General features: G+C 31.8%; 1 protein-coding gene across 2 annotated transcripts; it reads right to left on the bottom strand.

Moving 5' to 3' along the window:
- Positions 1-13,496: 13,496 nt before the first annotated feature.
- LOC109160693 (pectin acetylesterase 8-like) lies at positions 13,497-16,345 on the bottom strand. Of its 2 annotated transcripts, XR_002050811.1 has the most exons (13): positions 16,125-16,345; positions 15,960-16,042; positions 15,687-15,822; positions 15,524-15,603; positions 15,359-15,445; positions 15,108-15,232; positions 14,948-15,008; positions 14,764-14,820; positions 14,599-14,676; positions 14,333-14,414; positions 14,078-14,202; positions 13,853-13,977; positions 13,497-13,654 (listed from the first exon to the last, which is right to left on the bottom strand). XR_002050811.1 is itself a non-coding variant. In XM_019308968.1 (12 exons), exons 1-12 carry the CDS (start codon positions 16,246-16,248, stop codon positions 13,927-13,929), a joined length of 1,089 nt encoding a protein of 362 aa, XP_019164513.1. In that variant the 5' UTR covers positions 16,249-16,345; the 3' UTR covers positions 13,688-13,926. The 2 variants fall into 2 exon arrangements, 1 of the variants encoding a protein (XP_019164513.1); XM_019308968.1 differs by lacking the exon at positions 13,497-13,654 and having other exon boundaries at positions 13,688-13,977.
- Between the last annotated feature and the right edge of the window lie 3,331 nt (positions 16,346-19,676).

The following is a 19,676-nucleotide window of genomic DNA, read 5'->3' as shown; positions in this document are numbered from 1 at the left end:
CCGGACCACGATCGAGGCTATGAGGGTTGATCGGGAGGCTATGAAGGCTGATCAGGACGAACTCCGAGCTATGTTCCAGCAGTTCTTGGCCGGAAAAGAGGCTGCTTCCAGCAGCCACAACGCGCCCTCTCCTCCTTCGGTGGAGGAGGCACCACCACCGCCACCCTGCCCTGCTGCCACCACCATTGCCCCCAAATTTACCAGGCTGGAGTTTCCCCGTTTCGACGGGCGAGAGGACCCCTCCGGCTGGCTTCACCAGTGAGCAGTTTTTTCGGGTACAGGGCACTCCTGCCAGCGATTTTGTCAGCTTGGCGGCCTTCCACTTGACCGGGGTGGCGCAACTATGGCATTTCCGGCTAGAGATGGAAGAACCGAAACTTACCTGGCTTCAGTTCAAACAACGTTGTTACCTGCGCTTCGGACCTGGCCTCCGAGGTAATGCGTTGGGTTGTCTCGCCAAACTGAACCAGGGAGGCCGCCCCGTCGCAGACTACGATGATGACTTCCAGACGGCGCTACTTCGTACGACGATGATTCGCCATGGCCAAGTCGTCGACCTCTACACTACGGGATTAGACGACTGGCTACGCATCGATGTTGAAAATCAGCGTCCGCCGAACCTGGATGTCGCCATCAACCTCGCCAGATCTTACTCTCGCCGCCAGCTCTCCGTACCCGAACACCGTCCGCGACTGAGTTCGGCATTCTCGTCCTTCGCAGGTACGACTTCGTTGCCACCTGGACAGTCGGCACCGGCGATCTCTGCAGCGACCTCCGCGAACAGCTTCCGCGTCGCGAACCCTAGGCCGGCTCCGTCGTCGGCCTCCTCCGCCGGCGGTCCATGCGGGTCCTCTTCCTTCCCCACTGAACAGCGCCTCTCGCGATCTGAGTACCAACATCGACGCTCCAAGGGTCTATGTTTTACTTGTGATGAGCGCTGGACTCCCGGCCATTCTTGTGCACATTTATTTTGTGTGGTGATTGATGAGGCTGAAGGGAATATTGGGCCCAACCCAGCTGGACAACCAGGTGGTCCATTTGAGCATCACGTGACTGATTTTGGCTAGTCCGAATACAACACTTTTAGGTTCTAATACTACACTCTGTTCCATCACCTTGAGGACAAGGTGATTTTTGATGGGCGGGGAAATGTTAAAACATAGTGTTGTTATTATTATTATTATTGTTGTTGTTGTTGTTGTTGTTGTTGTTGTTGTTGTTATTATTATTATTATTATTATTATTATTATTATTATTATTATTATTATTATTATAGTAGTGGGATATCCACCTTCTTAGGTAGTTGGTAGTGGGTTAGTGGGTTGTTTTATATTATTATGTATAAATACCTACCTATGTAATTGAAGAAGGGGGACTTTTGGAAATTCAGAATTTAGGCTTTCTATTAAGGAAAGATTGGGGAGAAGAAGCACTCCAGAAACGCTTCAATTCATTTGTGTTCTTAAGTTCCTAAGCCTGTGACGCGATCCTAATATCCCGGTCCATAACATCGTGATGCCCGGAACAAGGTGGATTGCAACGTCTTTTGCGATGTGCCACAGGGAGATCTTCTTGGGTCAAGTAGTGAATGAATGAGATTTGGGTTGCATAAGGGTAACACAGGGCCGGATTTTAGGCTGTGCAAGCTGGGCTACCGCACAGGGCCCCCAATTTTAGAGGGGCCCCAAATTTTAGAGGTTCAATATTTAATTTTTACCTAGCTAGTTTAAAAATAAAAATTAAAAAGTTTTCAATTAAACTTTAAAGGTTTCATGAAGAGATGGTAAGAATGTGTATTTATTGTATTTTAACTTGGAGGTCAAAGGTTCGAAACTTGCATGTATTAGTTTTAAAAATTATGATTTTGGTAGGGCCACATTTATTTACTAGAACAGGGCCACCAAAACTTAAAATACGGCCCTGGGGTAACAATAGGGTGCTTGATTCATTGAGGGTGATTTATATACATTAGATCCTACCTAAGCAAGAGAATAATTCATAAGAAAAATTTGGAAGTTCAAATTAATTTTTAACAAACATAATTAAGATAACAATTTACGAATCCTTTGCAATGGTCTTCATATTCCTTTTTTTTCTCGGGAGACATAGGAGAAAGAACATTATTAAATGCATAGGCATGCTGTATCTGATCATCCATGCATTGTTGAACTCTTTGTTCAAAATAAGAATCATCTACAGGGTCTTTCAGAGGTGGAGGTGGAGGTGGAGGGCTATTATGGCATGAAGACACTAATAAAGGTAAAAGAGTGGTTAATAGAAACACCATAATAATGTACTTACAACTCATAATTATTTGTTATTACTCTTATTCTTCTTTATTCTCTTATTTCTATTTTAATGTGATCTTTCTCCATTATATATATATATATATATATATATATATATATATATATATATATATATATATAACACTTTTATGCATAATAGTAAGCACAAAAGTATTGTTATTAACTACTTGTAAAATGCCATTAATTATCAATTTGTTTTAGAAACTGAATGTGATTTAGTCATAAATTTAAGTTAATGACATTGGAGTAAATACATCTAATATTTCTACAATAAAAAGTCATATTCAATGAATGTTTATGATATATATATATATATATATATATATATATATATATATATATATGTTTAGTATCAGGTGTGCACAATACTTTCGGTGCGAAAATGCAGTGAACTATAATTAATGACTCTTAAAATCAATTGTATATGGAATGTGCACTTGAAAACTCAAAACCATGCACTTGAAATTATAAATATATGCACTTGAAAGCAAAAAAATTACACTTTATGTTTATGTTACAACATAAATTAAGGTTTATTCACATAAATAAATTATTAGCATAAGGCGAGTGCTTTAGTCACCAAAGTGGCCCACTCAAGGTAATAGCTAAATAATTATTGATGTTTATAAATGTTTATTGTACACATGTATTTTGCATCATTAAATGACACTAAAGGGTTGATAAACATTTGTGATCATTAACACATGGTTCTAGCGGTTGCCCAAAGGTAGATCAGACATGTGATTAATGACAATTTAGGAGATTATGATTCTTGTTTTGTTAATATGTAGTGCATGTCCAAAGATGACCTATATATTAAATTGAAACTTGATGAATAGTCTCATTCAAGTATTTGTGAATGATGCATGTCGGTAAATTGACATTGTATTTAAATTTGACCCAAAGGCGGATTTAAATACAAACTTAAGGTCTATAAATTATAGTCTGAATAAATGTTTGTTACTCAAAGCAATTGATTTGTAAGATAAATGTTTGCAGTGAACACTATCGTATCACGCTATAATGGTGACAGTTCTGATGTCAGTAGTAATAGCAGCAAGTTTAAAAAAGAAGGTCAAGCATCCTATGAAGGTGCAAGGTGATGTTCAGAAAGTGCAGAAATGCTATTCTGTAACAAACCTGGGCACAAGAAGGCTGAATACCTAAAGAAGAAAGCTTGGATGGAAATAAAAGTATACATTCAGTTTCAGTATGCTTTGAATCCAATTTTGTTAAGGTTCCTTCTAATACTTGATGGTTAGACACTGGTGCTATAACCCATGTTTATAACATTAAAGCAAGATTTTTTATGTTTCAACCTCATAGGGAAAATGAAAAGTGTCTTTTCATGGGAAACATGATGAAAGCTAGAATTGAAGGTATTGGAACTTACAGAATTAAGCTAGATACAGGTTTTTGCCTTGATCTTGAGAATTATCTGTATGTTCCAAATTGTTCTAGAAATCTTGTTTCAACAGCTAGGTTGGAAACATTGGGTTTTTATTTTAAGATTGGGGACAAATGTTCGTATCAACAAAAACCTTTATGGTTCTGGTGTTTTGTTGGATACACTATACTGTTTCAATCTTAATGGTGACTTTGTTAATTCATTGTTTAATGTGATGTTTGCGTTAAAAGGAGTGCACCAAAAGAATCTTTAGCTGACTTATGGCATAAAACTCAGTCATATATCCAAAGAAAGGATATTGAGACTTATTAAAGTAAAAAACACTTAAATATTTTTAAATCTTTTGGGATACTTATCAGGACAAAAGTTTTATTTTTAGGCTCAAACCACTAAAACTGGCAAATTATGCTTTGCATACCCGTGCACCATGCATAGTGCACACAGAATTGGATTCATAATTTCTATACTATAGATTCATAATTTCTATATTATAGATTCATAATTTCTATACTATTCATCCATAATTATTGAACTCTATAGTTACAATTACAAAACTCTATGTTCATAATTTTCAATGTTCATATTCTCAATTGTTGAACTCTGCATTCACAAATCAGTGAACTATATATTCATAATTTGATAATTATACAGTTTAGAAATTATGAATCTATAGTATAGAAATTATGAATCTACAGTTTAAAAATTATGAATCTACAGTATAAAAATTTTGGATCTATAGTATAGAAATTATGAATCTATAGTATAGAAATTATGGATCTATAGTATAGAAATTATGAATCCAATTCCGTGTGAACCTTGCATGGTGCACAAGGTTGCACAGCATAACGCTCCACTAAAACCTAAATATTAACTGAACTAGCTAAGTCCAGTTCAAATAATATCAAAGTATTACACTTTTGATTTAATGGTCCGTTTACAAACCTGAAAAATATTTTTCGAAAAATAATTTTCAGAAAATGACTCATTTTTTGAAAAAATTTTAATTTTATAGTGTTTGGTTGAATGTCAAAAAAACTATGGAGTATATTTTTATATTTGAATGAAAGTTAAGAAATTGTAGTTTTTCTGTTTCGTTAATTTAAACTGAAAATGAACATATTATTATTATTATTATTATTATTATTATTATTATTATTATTATTATTATTATTATTATAATAAAATACTTGTAATAATAATGTGCTGATGGTGGTGTGGTGCGGTGGTGGTGATGGTGTGGTTGTGTTCTGATTTGGTGGTGTTGGTGGTTGTAATAATAAAAATCTAGAAACTAACTTCAAAAAAATGAGTTAATATCCAAAATTGTCCTCGACTATAGTGGTTTTTCTCAATTTCGTCCTAAACGACTTTGGTAACCTAATATAGTCCCAGACATTTGTGTTTCACTCAATTTAGTCATCCGTTTGTTATTTCGTCAAATTGGTGTTAAATAAAGGGACAATTCAATAATATCAATATTGACCTCTCTTTACTTTCAACCTGCAAAGTGAGAAATCTCTCTTTCTTACACGAATTACACCTAGAGTTACTCTCAGACCTACGAATCAAATTTTATATTCGCAGCTTTAGAAGTGATTCTGGGAGTAATTCGTAAAAAAAGAGGGATTTCGCACTTCACATGTCTATGAATAAAGAGATGCCAATATTAAAATTACTGAATTGTCTATTTATTTAACAACAAATGGACGGAATAACAAATGGGGGACTAAATTAAGCAAAAACATAAAAGTCTGGGACGAAATTGAGTAAAAACACAAAACTTTGGGACTACATTAAGTCACCAAAGTCGTTTAGGACAAAATTGAGAAAAACCACTATAGTCGAAGACGATTTTGGGTATTAATTCAAAAAAGAAGTGAGGGAAGCGAGATGGAAAATAAAGAATTCGGAAAAATGTCTTCCCACCAAAAATTACGAATCAAATTGAGCCTTTTTTCTGTTGACCAGAATGAATATTTTTCTTTGACTTCATTTTCTTTTAGTACCCAAACATTGAAAAATCTAGAAAATGACTTTTGGAAGTCAATTTCTTGATTTTCAAATGGACATTTAGATTATATATTTCCTTATAATAAGGATTACACTTTCCCTCATACGTAATAATTAATTTATTTATTCTTGATTAGTATTAAACTTTTTATCGTAAATATTACAATTTCATTTAGACTGAACATCAGCTCGATTCGGGTCAATCGGGTGATATCCTACTTTAATTTTGGATATCCAAATATTTTGAGTAATGCTTTTGACACATGATATCAGGACAAAATTTTATTAAAATATTTTCGGTTGCAATGAAATTATTTTGGGTTTGTTTAATTTGAGTTTACCTGAAATTTTAGTTTTATCAATTTTGAATATTTTTAATGATTTTAGTATTAGTGTAATTATTTTTTTTATATATACCATAAACTAAAAGTAACACAAATACTAATAATTAACTAAGAGAGTGTATTCAATTAAGACTTTCAAAGTGATGGGTTTTAAATGACTTTTATAAAATTTATCTTTGGCTTTCTTAGAATTTTTTTTAACTTTTATCAACTTTATACGACTCGATAAAAATCCGTATGACAAAAATTTATAGATTTTTAAAAACTTTTTCATATTAAAAAGTCTACAAAAGTACGTCATTTTCTATATATATACCATCAAACTAAAAGTAACACAAATACTAATAATTAACTAAGGGAGTGTATTCAATTAAGACTTTCAAAGTGATGGGTTTTAAATGACTTTTATAAAATTTATCTTTGGCTTTCTTAGAATTTTTTTAACTTTTATCAACTTTATACGACTCGATAAAAATTCGTATGACAAAAATTTATAAATTTTTAAAAACTTTTTCATATTAAAAAGTCTATAAAAGTCATTAAAACTCTAAATTGAATACACCCTTACAAACACTACATAACTTCCATTAATACATTGTTTATAATTTTTTTATAAAAATATATTTTTTATAAATCATAAATAAATTAATTAATTGAAAAAAATATTGAATAAATTAATGCATGGCAAATTTTTAAAATAAAGTTCATAGAAGATTTCTGTTGTTCGCAGCAAATGCAAACAACAGCGATGAACAAATATAATAATGCACCTTAAACCTGTCATAAGTCATAACAAGGTAGCAAGAATTGCAAAAGCACACTTTAAGGGAAGACTATGATTTCAATTGGAAAATACTTGGTGGACACTCATTTTATATTCCCAATTTGTATTCCCTCTCACATGTTTTTGATGTAAACACTTTTCTGTGGACTAACATAATGAAAATAATCAATCCTAGTTTGCTACCTCATGGAGTAGAAATAAGGGAGTCTATGTAATAGAACTCATTTCAATTAACAGTACTTGAATTGATTGTCATCTACTAATAATTGTGGTCGGATCGAGAAGCCTTGCAGTGATGAACAACAGCGAAAATCTGCTACGAACAGCAGCAACTTGTTGCTGTTTTTTGCTGCGAACAACCACAAATAATAATTTATGAGTATATGAGTATGAAAATAAAGAGAATAAAATAAAAACTGTATGAGTATTTATGAAAGGTTTGAAACGTACCGTAAAATTGGATAGAAATCGATGAAAAGTTTGTTTGGTTTAGATAGTGGAAAAAAGTTTGGTAGAGAAAGTTGAAAAGGTTGGAGTTTGTTGGATTTCATCTATTTATATTAACGAAGAAAAAGTCTACAGAAATCCTATTCTAATAGAGTATATGAAAGTTAATAAGTTTTTGTTATGATATATTACTATGAAAATAATATTTCTAGGAAAAATAACAAGCGGGAAGGAATTTCGGGTAGGTGGTTAGTACGAGTCGAGCAAAACACTCTTTCCTTAAAACCTTATTTGACGTCTCCTAGGATAAAACGTACTACGATTTCATGTTTAATTTGAGCACTCAAACAATGGAACCCGGCGAACTAGAGCGTGAGATGAACATAGGAGGACAAGAAAGGAGAAGAAGCTGAGTTTCGAGAGAGAAAAGATAATTTTCGTAGTGTTTAAAATCTACTTTTCAACAACAACGTATATAAGAGTTGATGAATTAATAGCATTCAACAATGGCATTAAAGTTGATATTAGATCAATCAAAATAACTGCTGTAATAGCTGACCACTAACCTGAGAATTAATTCTATAATTTAAAATTGGAATTAATCTGGGATTAATATTAATTCCGTAATATTTGAGTTAATCCTCCAAACGGCCATTGAAAGGGTACAGACAACTTCGGAAGGAAACGGTACAGGCATCATATCCGGAAGATGAAGATCCCATTCCGGAAGTTGTTGTCCATTCTGGAAAATGACCGCTCCAGAAGCTGATGCCCATTCATTCCGGAAGAAGACTTCTTCAGTAGCTAAAATGTTGGAAAATATTTTTAGAAAGTTAACACATCAAACCTTTTTTAGGATTTAAATTTTCACCCCTTACATGAGAGAACCTCTATGCTATACAAATCAATATAACTTAGAAATGCTCTTGTATAAATAGTGGTGCAAACCCTACTCAAACTAATGTGGGACAAAAGATTCTTACAAGCCTTTCCACCTTCATTTTCCAACTCAAATAGGTCTACTTTGAGAATCAATTTTTCATTAACCCATTATCTATTTTGAGCGTACAATTTATCAATCTCTTCGTCTCACTACGAAGAACCCGAATCTATGTTAACCCGACCCAAATCGGAAATGGACCCCAGTAATAATTGGACCACAAAATAGCCACTTAAAATGTAATTTTATGCTTTTTTTTCAATAGTTTTTTAATACGAGTATACTTTTAAAGACTATAAAAGTCTGAATCGAATACCAATATACTTTTAAAACTTATGAAAAGTCTGAATTGAATACCGATAGACTTTTAAAGAGTCTATAAAAGTCTAAATTGAATACCACCAAACTTTAAAGTATTTAAAAATCTTTGAAAATCATTAAAAGTCTTGATTGAATACACCTCCTGATGAAGTTGTCTTTTGGGTGAGTGGATGTGTAAGAGGGTATCCTTACACCGGATATCGTTCTCACAAGGATTGGCGACAGGAGTAGAGCTTTAGTGTTCCAAGCATAAGATACTAATGTTCCTCATGGAAATCTAGACAAATTGAATGGTTGATTTGGATACAAACACAATATCACACAACACACTATAATAAAAAAAAAAAAATGATGATAAGAAAGTGGAGGTAGATATATAGGAACTAAAGGTAGGTCAAAATAGTGAAACCAAATTGGGGGCCAAAAAATTATAGATGTCATATAACAATAGGGAAGCCTTTCTCAGGGTCATCCCGCACTCATAGAACATTCAAGGACATTCTCGTGACTCATGAATGTTTAAAAGGCATTTCATCAAACACTTGGTATTCATAACATCACACACTCCCCTTTTCTCAAAGGTAAAGCATGGTTTATCAACTCATTGAGCTAAGACTAGGTTGTCACTCCCTAATCGGGACTCAAATAATCATGTCAATCAACAACATCAATGTCAAGTCTCAACTTTCCTTAACCAATTCAAAATCATCCATCAAACGCCTAACCTACAACCTTACATCCTTCTAAGGAGAACTAATCACACATAAACATAATAAAAATAACACAAGATTCATAATCAATAAGGAATTCCATAACAAACACTAGATGAAGATCAAAGCAATAAAGCAAGAAAGTAAATAGCAAAGTGGAAATAGAAATAAAAGAGGTAGAACTTATCTATAGAAATGGAAGTGAAATGATGAAATCCAAGCTTCAAATTCAAGTTTACATGCTTCCAAAATGTTTAATAACCTAAATATAAGTCTAATCTAACCCTAAAATATGAAAGAAAATGAAGAAGAGAAGCTAGGGTTCTAAAATGGGTCGGAACTCTGTTGAAATGGCTGAAAACGAGATTAAATACGAGTAAAGTAGGCTAGCTATGGGTATGGCCCTGGGTGTGGCCGATCTCGTGGCCAGAAATGAGTGTCCACTGGAATGTGGCCACGAGCGTGGTCAATCCCGTGGCTACCTTCAAGGAGATATATATTCTGCGCAGCGTCTTTGACTTCTAGGCTATTTTAAACCCCAAAATTTTTGAATAAGCGTTTGTGGTCTTCATCAAAGTTGTAGCCCTTCAAGTTAGTTTTCCAATAACATGAAAAAAAAACTTAATTCTGACATTCTTACGCAGAGATATGGCCAAAATACCCATCAGTGGACGAGTTGGGCGAGAATTTCAACTTATTGCTCTTTTGCTCCACTTTTGCCTTTATTTTTTCAAATGACCAAGACCACTTAACACACCATAATTTGGGACTCTAAGAGGTGTTTCCCCCATCTTCATAGCTTCTCATTGGCTCCCATTGACTCTACATGCATCCGAGAAATGTTCCAAAAATCATTCAATTCATCTAATAAATCATCAAGAATTACACATAAACACACAAATGAGTGACACTTTAGGTTAAATGCAAGGTGAAAACATGAACATTTTGACACTTATCACCCCCTAAAAGACTTTTTAAAATTGATACAATATTATCTATGAAATAGATGTAATAGTTAACATATATTTTATATTAGAAAAAATTACACTTTTGGTCCAATAACTATTGAGGTGTTGGTAATTTGAGTACTTGACTTTCGAAACTCTCAATTTAGTCCTTTAACTATGCAATTGTTAGCAGATTTGGTCCTGCCGGTCAATTTTCACCGGAAAAATATAAACCATTTTTAATTATTTATAAATGGGGGCAAAACAGTCATTTTAATATTCTTCTTCCTTCCCTCCCTTCTTCTTCGTTCTTCTTCTTCTTCTTCTTCCTTTGCAGCAACGGTGGCGGAGCCATTAATTCCTTTGCAGTGACGAAAATAATTTGGATTATACAATTATGTGGATTATACAAGATTAATTAATTAATTAATTAATTAGTATCATTCTTTGTTCAGCCACCAGAAAATTAGGAAATAATTTAGTAAATCAGAAGCTCTCTTCGAACCCATTTCCTCTCCTCTGCAATCGAAGCCGCCGTCGGAGAGACGGAGAATCAAATCCAGATCGACCACTGCTGGCCGAATTTGGGCATGTCTGTGTCTATAAATTTGCACCTGCTGACCGAAATTGCAAAACTTGCTTCATGACCTCTAGACTACTCTGCTTAAAGATCCAACCCACTTGATCGATGTTTAAGAACTGATTGGCAAGGAGAGTCCGAACGCACAAAGATTCATCTTTGAAGTAGCAGAAAGAAAGCAAATCATTGGCCCCCATGAGTGGCATGCCCGGGAGAGACACCACGTTTCCGATTCCTTTGACAGCGTCACCGATTCATTAGGCCTAGATCCAGATCACCTGTCGCCTCGTTAGATTCTTGTGAAGGCAACGAGATTGTCAACCAGGTTTGTGGTTATTCCACATGCTTCTAGAAGAAGGATTATAACAATGCTGTAAAATTTTAATTAAAAATCATAGCAGGTAATTAAAAGTTTATCTCAAGATGATTAATTAAAAGTTGTTCACGAAGGTGGATTTGAGCAGAATAGTCCAGCAAGTGCATTTCCGGCCAGGAAGTAAAGGGAGGAGAAGAAAGTGACATGAAATGACCATTTTGCCCCATGAATAAACAATTTAAAAACCTTTACATTTTTTCCGGCAACATTTGGCCAGCGATTTGGCCGGCACGACCAATTCTGTTAACAATTGCATAGTTAAATGATTAAATTGAGAGTTTTGAAAGTCAAGTACTCAAATTATCAACACCCCAATAGTCACAGGACCAAAAGTGCAATTTGTTCTTTTATATTATTAACCAAAATGGTCCCTTGACTATGCCGTAATTACTAATTTGGTCATCGACTACCATTCTTATACAATTAAGCTCTCAACTATGCAATTTTTATCCAATTTAATTATCTGTTAATTTGACTGTTTGTTGATGGTCAAAATGTAATTTTACAGGTTTTTTCCTTCCTCCTTATTTAGCAGCGCCAACCCATGCGCGGTCAAAAAATTGTTGGAAATCAAATCTTTGGGCTTTGATGCACAACCACTGAGGATAAATCATACGATCTAATTTACGAGCCTTCAAAATGAGAGAAGTTTGGAATAACTGAAAACATACCGCTCTAATCTTACAGCCTCAGCTATCATCGCATCAATTACCATATCTTCCATGACAGAGCGCAGATTTTGCACTGTTAGGAGAACCATTGGCTGCACCTTAGAAGTCCTAAGAAATTCACTGGTGCCTAAAAGGAGCCATGGAAAGAATGAGAACAAAGTGGCCAGTATTAAGTAGGGAATTCTTTTTCTTCCTTTGATGGGGATGCAATCAGATACAATCCTGCATAGGTAACAACTTAAGTTTTAACAGGTTGCAAAGGTGATAGAGTACTAACTTCCCGTAAAACAAAGTTCATACAAAACAAATTCTATTCATCTAGTACCACTAAAAATATTAAATCATTTGTTAAAGCAAGCAAATTGAACAGAACATTAGTGTACTAGACCATCTTATGGTATAAGTTCAAAATCTGCCTTTTTCACCTTTGAAGAATAAATTGGATTGCTTATTCTTTGACCGTCGGAAGCTAATCCAAGCATATTGCTACATGATTTGGCGCTGCTAAATAAGGAGGAATGAGAAAGCTTGTAAAATTATAGTTTTATCTTCACTTTTGACAGTCAACAAACGGTCAAATTAACAGAGGACTAAATAGGATAAAAATTACATAGTTAACTTAATTGAGTAAGAATGAAAGTTGAGGATCAAATTGGTAATTACAGCATAGTCGAGGACCATTTTGGTTATGAACTCTTATATTTGTTTTTTAAAATTTGGGTTAGTTTGAATTTCGGTTCAAATATGAATAAAATTTTGTCAGTGAATCTCTCTATTCAATTTAAAATGAGATCGAAATGTAGTGCATGATTAATCTCTCTCTTATTAATTTTTATTTAATTGTTTATATTTATTTTTGTAATTATACTAATAAATTTATAACTCTTAATAATAATAATTGAAACATATTAATATAGAAATTTTTAATATTAGTTATTTCTCAGAATGAAAATCTAAAAAGATAATTTAAATAAGGATTAAAAGAAGCTAATAATATTAAGAATTTATATTTAATTATAAAATTATGTAATGTAATATATATAAAATATAAATTTAAAAATATAGATACAAAGGTCGTCAAACCAAACAATTGACTTTATTATTCTATCGAATATCAATTTGGGCAAATGTCTCATTATTTCTTGTACTTAGTGACTAATCTATTAAATTTTATAAATTACAATATCACCAAACTAAGAGAGAAAACAACACATAAGATAAATATAGAAGTTCTAATTAATTTTTAACAATCTTTATTTGATATGCAAAATTCAAAATCCCATTTTACGTCGAGGGGAATAGGAAGAAGAATATTATTAAATTCTTAGCTAAAATGTATATCATAAGAAACACATTCTCGAAAGTTAATGACATTGGAATAAGTGTTTCTAATATATCTTTAATAAAGAAAAAAAAAAAAAAAAAAAAAAAAAAAAGCCATATTCAGTAAATATTTTTAATAGATTATATTTATCCTTTGTTCTATTTCAAAATCTTCAATAAATAAACTAACTAAAAAATAATAATAGAAGGTACCCAAACTGATTCACACAATATTTAAAGTATTTAAAAAAATTTATCCACAATATTACATACTGTCTACAACCGTTAAGGCAGCAACAAATTAAAGACATTAATTATTGTACATACTAAAATGCACAATAAAACAAAGTTTCAACAGTCATGACAATAAAACAAGTACTGTAAATTCAAGCCTAATCCATGATTGTAGACATAGTTTAATTACTTCCTAGCTAGAAACTAGCTTGCTGGGAACTTGGACTGGGCGATAACCTGATCTGAGAATCTGAAAACAATAAAAAATATAAAACTCAAATTAAATTGTTCAATCATAGATCAAATCAAATCATTAATTACATCAAACTTCTTCATGTATCAATTCAAATATCACAATCCAAGTTTGACCAACTACTCACAAATTTACAACAGTACAAATATACATTCTCAATATCGATTTAACTTTATCACATTAAATCAAACTTACCATTCAGCTCACAATTTTTTTGGATCTATTCCATACGTAGAGCAATTTCTCGGCTCCGTATTGGTATCAATTTCTTACAAATAATTGCAATCAAAGTACCAATCGCTGAATATGTCCGCAAATGTCTATAAATATAACGCAACACTAAACTTTTGTCACAAAAAAACATATACATACATACATATATTAAACAAATTAAAGAAACATAGTGACACTATTAATTACCTTGTCCCCTATGACTTTCAGTCTGGAATGGTAAGGAAACTCATGAGCAATACAATTCATGATCCATATCCCCCTGAACAATGGAAGAGCTTTGGGGAGTGCAGCTAACACATCATATCTCAATTCTGAAATTAAGATAAATAAATAAAGAATCAAATTAAATATATTATTAACTACGTCACTGAATTCCCTTAGAAGCTAGGAAATAATCAAATAATCTGTATAAAAAAAAAAATTGAAACTTATAGCACAGACCTTGTATTGCTTCTTTCTGATCATCTGTGCAGTTTTGACTCACTAAACACACTTCATCTTCCCGAAATAAGTTCCACTTTATCTAAAATAAAGAGACATTGAAAAGAAAATTATATATTTAATTTGTTTCAACATTAAGACAACTAATAGATTCATGGTGGAATAACAAATTAGCATTTGAAATCGCGGAACTTAATATTAAAACTAACTAAATTGCTTGAAACATTGAATTAAAATCACGAAATTTTAAAAACAGTACAACTAACCTGTATTTGGTCAAATGACGACATAGCTATAAAGACAGGTGTCGTCACAAACTGCAATAAATATTGGGGGAACAAACACTGTGGATAAAAAAAAAAATTAGTAACAAAAAAATACAATATTTATTATGCCACAAACTCAACATCATATTAGTTTTATTAACTTACAAGACTCGGCCTGCTCATTGTTGAAGTGCACAGTGGAGGCAGCATTCCGGCTGATCCCTATAAAACAAACTCATAGTAAATTCAAAAATAAATAAAATTTTATTAAAGTTTATATTTGAAAAATTAGTTCTAAAAAAGGATATAATAAAACATTTATAAACTAATGAAATCGAAATTACTATACATGTAAATTAATCAGCCCATCAAATGCCAACTCAAAATATCTGCTCCCCGGTAGCTTTTCCCTAATAAAAGATTAGACATGTTATAGTTACTCCATTCCAATTTTCATAAAAAATTAATTTGTTGTAAATTAAGTTGAATATTTATAAAATTGAACTTACTCGTGCACAAAATAGGCTGCAAGTGGGAGGCATTTTACTCTGGCAAACAATGGGAGAAGTTCTCGAAATCTATCGCAATGAATCATTGCTGCCAGTCCCCCAGCTGAAGAACCAGAAAGAAGTGCCTACCAATAAAAAAATAAAAAATAAAATAAAAACATTGAATTGTCCCCTGGCATACATATTTTGTTTAAAATAACAAATAAAATTTAAATATCTTCAATCAATTATATATAAGTAAAGTACCGTACATTCTGGGCACAATCCATGCCTCTAGAAAGAAGATCATCCATTGTTGCTTTAAATATTCTTGCACCTCGGTATGTGACATTAGTCACCTTTAAAAAATAGTTAAAATAATATTTAGTGGTATATTTTGAATGAAAATATTTTAAATTCGAATTTATAATACTTACACTGTCGGGTGCTTCAATATCGCCGGTAAACGAGGATCCATCACAATATGGAACATAGACTCTGTTCCAATTGTAGAAATCTACATATATATACAACAGAATTCGATGATTAAATTAGAGTACTTATAAAAATAATTAAATAAATAAATTTATTTGGTTTTACCTGGATTATATGTTGAACTGTTGGAGAGAAAATCTCCAAATTGGATAGATTGTCTTAGGTTCTTGGTAGAACCAGAACCACCGCCATATGTAGCACGTGATAGGCAGTCGGTTTGATTCACACACCAACCTCCACCCTTAAAAATTCAAATCACATCATTATGCCTCCCAGAAACCCAAAAAATTCAAATCACAAGCTAAGGCATAACATAAAACACAAATTATGGCAGATTGATATATCATAACAGAAAAATTAAAGAAGTGAATGACATACTTGTAGGAAAATGAGCCAGTTATTAGCTCCCTCCCCTTGGCCTTGTTGAAAATAATAAGCAGACGGAGTACCGTCTAAGCAAACTACATACAAAACAAAACAATATTATTTCACAAATTAATAGAAGAGCAATAATATATATAATAATGCATGTAACCTAGGTACCTGCTCCTTTGGCAGTAGCATTTTGAACCCAGGAGATAGGAACATTATTTGGCGGTGGAGTTTGAGCGTGAAGAGGAGTGAGGATGAAGCCAAGCACTAAAATTAATGTAGCTATTGTTGCCATTTGAAAGAGGAAGTGCAGAACAGAATTGCAAGAGGGGGAAGAAGAAATGAAAGAGAAGGAGTGAGAGGGTAGGGAGAGAATTGAGAGAGCAGAACAGTTTGAGATTTTGAGCTTTTGAGTTATGGGAATGAGAATGAGTGATGAGTCTGAATTCCTAAGTCCTATCCATCTTAAATAACTTAAGGAATGAAGGAATGTGACATCATGGGCATTAAAACCTATAAAATCTTATCTACTGTTTAGAAGCACATTAACTTTTTGGATTTTGTTATTTATTTATTTATTTTTTTTTTTGGAAAGAGATATACTCCGTAGTTTACAATGGAAATTAACAACTATTTGTAGTTAAGAAAATAATCAATTAAATAATTTTAAATTTATGATAGAGATATAAAATAAAATAAACTTATATAATAATAATGTCATTTTATTTCAAATACATTAAAAGAGCCATTGGTTCAATGTATATTTTATGAATACTATTAACTCTGGTTCAAGGTATATAAAATAATTACTATGCGTATGATTATTTTATATAATTTTTTAAAAGTTAAATGATGTGATAACTCTCGATTATAATAGATAAAAATAACTTATTATCCAAAAAAATGACTACGAATTTTTCTAATCACAAAAAAATGTTCGATTGTAAGTATTTAACGATCATGGGATTCATATCAATCATATTCAACAACTTAGGGTAAATTACTTTTACATCATATAAACTGGTTGGTTTATTTATTGAAAATTTATTACAAATGAGACACTTGTCCTCATATTGCTTAGCTAGACTTGTATATTTAACATCTTTGGTTTTTTTTTTTTTTTCTAATAATCGAATTTAATTGTCAAGTGGCTTGTAGCTCAATGACACCTTCATGATTTTTTTTAAATAGGAGTTCATAGGTTTGAAATCCAGTGAAGATATTGCCTCTTTCTGCTTTAATATAGAGTCAATAGTACGTACTTTAAAAAATAGAATTTAATTAGTCTTACTCCAATCATAGATTATCTCATTAACAAATTAAATTCGCTAATTATATTACTTTTAATCATGGACCTTAATCTATCCATGTGGAGTGTTTATGCATTTATGTGTATTATTTACCCACTCCATTGAATATAGCATGGTTGGTCTCCTGCATTAAATTAATTCATTTCCCATATATGAGAGTATGGAGAGGGATAAAAAGGGGAGGGGGTGGGGGACATGACATTATGCAATTTATACAAAATTGATCACTATAATGTGGCATCAAGTGCATTAAAATTTATCAATTAATCTTTTCATCATCAAATTCTACAATACAACCTTTAGTGATCTTTTTTTCTAATATCTCAAGTTTTCGCCTACACTAGATTATATCTTGAATCTCATGAAATTTACAAACTTATTCATGCTTCTCTATTCAATTATTTTCCGTTTATTTTACTAACTAACAACTGGTCGATTGAATATGGATGAAAAATAAAAAATAAACTATAATGATTAATTATTAGTTAAATATAGATATAGATTTCATTATAATATGCAAAAATAATAATAATATTATTTAACATGTCTAGAATTTCGTAATAGACCACAAAACTATGTAATTAATATTCAATATGAATGGAAGAAACTCAACATAAAAGAAAGAAAGAAAAAAATTGTTAGGGTTTACCAATTTGTTATGATTTTGAAATAGATCACATGCAATATCTTTCAATCTTTCTAAATCTATGCTACACACAACACATGTTTCCCTTTACATTCTTTTTTCCTTGTCTTCCAATTAAAACATACACTCAAACATACTTTATGATTTATTTTATTTCTAGTTTTATGTTTATTTTCTAGTAATGCCTTCACTATTAATGCCTTCCGAAATTTCAAATAAAAAATTTTATTATTAAACTCTTAACTCTAATGTTTCAATTATATTGCTCTTCATCATCATATGGATATTCATCATCCATAGTGGCCGGACATATCAAAGTAATTATCTATATCTTTTTTTTCAACCATTCAAAAAATTATCTTTAAAAATATCTTCAAGTCATAGGGTTATATTCCTTGCAAACCTGAATAAACATACAATATTGATTAACAAGAATATGCTTATAATCATTTGATAATTTCTCTTTATTTTTTTCACTTTTGTTACCTATATATATATATATATATATATATATATATATATATATAATGCATGGGCTATCTGCTATGATTCAACTTTTAGCTAAGCTTTCATTCGGTGGTACACTTATATATATACCATACCTTGTTTTGACTTATTAGGAGAGAGGAGATATATAGGTTGCTAATTAATATAATGCAATATTCCTCATTTAATTATTTATGTTTAGCAACTCCGCTGCTTCAACTTAAAGTGATGCAGAGATATAAATGCACCACCTCCATCTCTTCATATTAACTATACCATCAAACTCTGTTTCACTACCAAATATCTCATTGCTAATTCTCAAATCAATAACTCACACAGTCACACACACACATATATAATTCAAAAGATCTTAATAAATGTTTTTAATTATATATTTTTATACATTAATTTTATTTCACAAACGAACAGAAAAAGACTCGGACCACATTGTGCTTTACACCCAAAAAAAAAAAAAACAGAAGTAAATTTATATTTTAAAAAAAGTATAAGGAGAGAAAAAAAAAATAGGGATTTGATGGGTGCATGTTGCTCCATGATATAAATATTGCTTAGTTTTAGTCCTCTTTCCATTTACCTAGAGGTGGGCGTAACTGGAATTATTTGAACCAAAACCTAAAATTTGAATTGAATTTTGAATTTCAGATAAACTAGTGTGATATTTTAAATTATGATTTGTAATGTAAATTTAATTTGAATATAAAAGTTAAATAATATGATAACTCTGGACTATAACATATAAAAATAACTTACTTCATGTACACCATTGATTAATGACTACGAATTTTTCTCATTACAAAAAAAAAAAAAAAAAAATTGTTTGATTGTAAGTATCTAACGATCATGAGATTCATATCAATCATATTCACCAATTTAGATTAAATTAGTTTTGCATCATATGAACTAGTTGGTTTATTTATTGAAAATTTGTTACAAGTGAGACACGTGTCCTCATATTGTCTTCATATATTAGGGTACACACACATATATACAATGCATGGACTATCTGCTAGGATTCAACTTTTAGCTAAGCTTTCATTCGTTGGTACACACATATAGTTTTGACTTCAATTTCGTTTTCCCGTTTGATGACTTATTAGGAAGACTAGATATATATAGGTTGCTAATATAATGCAATATGCCAATATTCCACATTAAATTATATATGTTTAGCAACTCCGCATTAACTTGAGTGATCCAAAGACAGTGACAACACATACATAAATGCACCACCTCCATCTCTTCATATATATTAACTATATA

This window comes from Ipomoea nil, unplaced genomic scaffold, assembly GCF_001879475.1.
Source record: "Ipomoea nil cultivar Tokyo-kokei standard unplaced genomic scaffold, Asagao_1.1 scaffold2879, whole genome shotgun sequence".
Classification (NCBI taxonomy): domain Eukaryota; kingdom Viridiplantae; phylum Streptophyta; class Magnoliopsida; order Solanales; family Convolvulaceae; genus Ipomoea; species Ipomoea nil.
Note: the sequence above shows the minus strand (reverse complement) of the source record. Positions and strands in the feature narration are given on the sequence as shown.

Bases quoted from the DNA above. Each gene is read 5' to 3' on its own strand.
- LOC109160693 (XM_019308968.1), bottom strand. From the start codon at position 16,248: ATGGCAACAATAGCTACATTAATTTTAGTGCTTGGCTTCATCCTCACT. The intron at 15,233-15,358 runs GTACGGTACTTT...TTTTATTGGTAG, and splicing joins GCATGGATTGTGCCCAGAAT to GCACTTCTTTCTGGTTCTTC. The intron at 14,677-14,763 runs GTAAGTTAATAA...TTTTATCCACAG, and splicing joins CAATGAGCAGGCCGAGTCTT to TGTTTGTTCCCCCAATATTT.